The following is a 2,749-nucleotide window of genomic DNA, read 5'->3' on the forward strand; positions in this document are numbered from 1 at the left end:
CCCCATCATCCTGCCCCCTGATTGGTCGAGCCGTGTTATTGTTCCCAGCTGTGAAACATCCACGCTGGAAGCATGTTGGCTGTTTCTGCCGAGTCATGGTTATAAATCCAGATGTTGTTATGAAGCGCTGAGAAGACCTTTATTTAAGCTGAAAGTATTTAGATTAAAAACTGTATGAAAGGAACACAAAATACAAAAACCTCAAATGTCTTATTTTAAATAAAGTCTAACTTCTTTCTCTTGAATAAACTCCTGTAGTCTCTCTGCGGTCGGTATGTCTGACCGCCAGAAGATCCACGTGTTCCTGGGGGCTCCTCCCCCGACCCGCGGCCCAGCATCAGGGCCTCCAGCTGGGGGAGGGGAGGAGCGGAGACCCCCTGCTGACTGGAGACCCCCTGCTGACTGGAGACCCCCTGCTGACTGGGGACACCTGGAGCTCCGCTGGCAGGACGGACACCTGAAGGCAGCACCAGGTGAGAACACTTTGGGATTTGCTAAAAAACTTCCATCCAAAAATGTGCTAAAATAAATGACACTAAAACATTTATTTTTTCATTTGCAAAAAAAAAACGTTTGGATGAATTCTCCAAACTGAATGAGGAAAATAAAAATGATTTCCTCTCTGTTTTTCAGACGTGACAGGATGTCGTCTGCCTGAGGAAGCGATCGTCCCGGAGAGCGTAGAACCTTTTACTTTACGGAGCGATGAGACGGATCAGGATCACAGGAAGCCTGAATCTGATTGGACGACAGAGGAAGACCCCCGACAGGAAGTCCAGTGTTCGGCTTTGGTTCTGGAGTATCTGGACAGCTGTTTCTCTGCACACCGCTCCCCCCCGACTCCTCTCTCCACACACACTCACTTCCTGTCCACCTGGACGCTCAGTCAGGCCTTAATCCTGAAGGGCAGACACGCCGTCCAATCAGCATCCAGTCCTGAGAGAACTCTGCCTCCTCAAGCCCCGTCTGAAAATGTGTCACTTCAAGCTCCGCCTCTTCAAACCCTAGCCCCTCAAATACTGCCTCCTCAAACTCCGCCTCGTCAAACCCTGTCTACTCAAACTTTGTCACCTCAAGCTCCGCCTCTTCAGACCCTATCCCGTGAAATACGCCATTCCCAAACCCCGCCTCCTCAACTTCTGCCCCCTCAAATACCCCATTCACAAACTCCGCCTCCTCTATCTCAAGCCCCGCCTCTTCAAACCCCGCCTCCTCAAGCCACGCCTCCCTCTATGTCCTCCAGCACCCCGGAGCTCTTCAGCCCTTTGAGTTTGTCTCCTATAGCGTCTTCCCTGGAGCTCTTTACCGCTCCCTGCTGGACGGAGGGTGCTGTAGTGGTGGAGGAGTGTGGTGTAGTGGTTGAGGTAACCCCCGACGGCGTGCTGATGTCCCAGAATGCTGAGCGGCGAGACTCCCCCTCCAAATCCCCGGACAAAAAGAGAGCTCTGATCTCAGAAACCCCCAAATCCCGAGGCGGTCCCACCCTCCTGAACCAGTGTGCCCTTCAGGGGGGTCGCTACTCGGTACTGGTGGCCGTGGTGCACCCCTCCCACCTGAAGGAGATCAAGGTGGGTGGAGCCGCTACGACACGTCGTCCACGGGGGGTTCAGTGCTTGTTTCTGAATCAGGTATCTTCTTCGTTGGTGTCTACAGGTGAGGTCGGGGGCCTGCGTTCCTCTGGCCTCCATCGTGGTGACAGATCAATCAGGAGTGGAGATGAAGGTGGTGCTGTGGAGGAGGGCGGCTTTCTGGGCGCTGACCGTCACTCCGGGAGAAATCCTGCTCATCACAGGTAAACAAACACACAGGTAAACAAACACACAGGTAAACTGGAGTTACCTACTGTAACGGCTAGTGCCGGTTATAGGCAGCTGGCTTACACGGGGGATATGTGAGAAACACTTGTTACTGATGACTCAGTACAAAAAGTTGGAAAATGAACACACTTTACTCACAACCCCCAGAACGTCATAACCGGCTCTGCTTCCTCGGAGGCTCTCGTGGAGCAGACCAGGAGCGGGGGAGCCTCACTCCCCTTTGACTCGCCGCCGGGAGACGCTGTCTCTGGGGTGGCGGGGGAGCGGAGACGTGGGACGGAGCCCCTGCAGCCGCTGAAGGGCGACGGCCTCAGACGCGAGACGGTTGCCTGTGGGAGCCGTCTCTCCCTTGCGGCTCTGCTCGCCGCGCTGTGGCGGCTGTGGACGCCGTTGACTGCTGGAGGACATGTGGTGCCGCTGTGGTGCTCAGCAGGCCTGGAGCCAGCTGACGTGCTGGAGTGCTGGCGACTTAAAAGGCACANCTGCAGTAGAAATAGTAGTTAATTAATATATTTTCCTTAAAGACATTTGAATTTAAAAATCTACTACTCAGGGAAGAAGGCCTGCTAGTTTTAATTAGGCCAAATTAATTCACAGTATCTATTACAAGCACTTTTGTTCATGTGTAATCCATAATAAAATATACAATTATAGTTGGATCTTTGTATCTTTATTATTAGTATAGAAAATGTAATGTTTTTACAACAATATACAATTAATCCTACCAATATAGATGGGAACTGGGTTGTGGGGTCCCGAAAATATTTCCAATTACCCAAGGGGGGCCCGACTGAAAAAGTGAACCGAACGGTGAACCGTGGAGGGAGGCAGGGTAGGAGTCGTCCGACTCCTGCCCCGCACTCGGCTCCAGTAACACGAGGCCCTGCCTCCCTCCACGGTTCACCGTTCGGTTCACTTTTTCAGTCGGGCCC

General features: G+C 52.6%; 1 protein-coding gene across 1 annotated transcript; it reads left to right on the top strand.

Moving 5' to 3' along the window:
- The first annotated feature begins 262 nt into the window (after positions 1–262).
- Positions 263–1,812, top strand: shld2 (shieldin complex subunit 2). The gene is made up of 3 exons (XM_010791718.1): positions 263–473; positions 634–1,568; positions 1,654–1,812. Exons 1-3 carry the CDS (start codon positions 275–277, stop codon positions 1,810–1,812), a joined length of 1,293 nt encoding a protein of 430 aa, XP_010790020.1. The 5' UTR covers positions 263–274.
- The last annotated feature ends 937 nt before the right edge of the window (positions 1,813–2,749 follow it).

The sequence above is a fragment of the Notothenia coriiceps genome, unplaced genomic scaffold (assembly GCF_000735185.1).
Source record: "Notothenia coriiceps isolate Sejong01 unplaced genomic scaffold, NC01 NC01_scaffold00035699, whole genome shotgun sequence".
Lineage (NCBI taxonomy): Eukaryota > Metazoa > Chordata > Actinopteri > Perciformes > Nototheniidae > Notothenia > Notothenia coriiceps.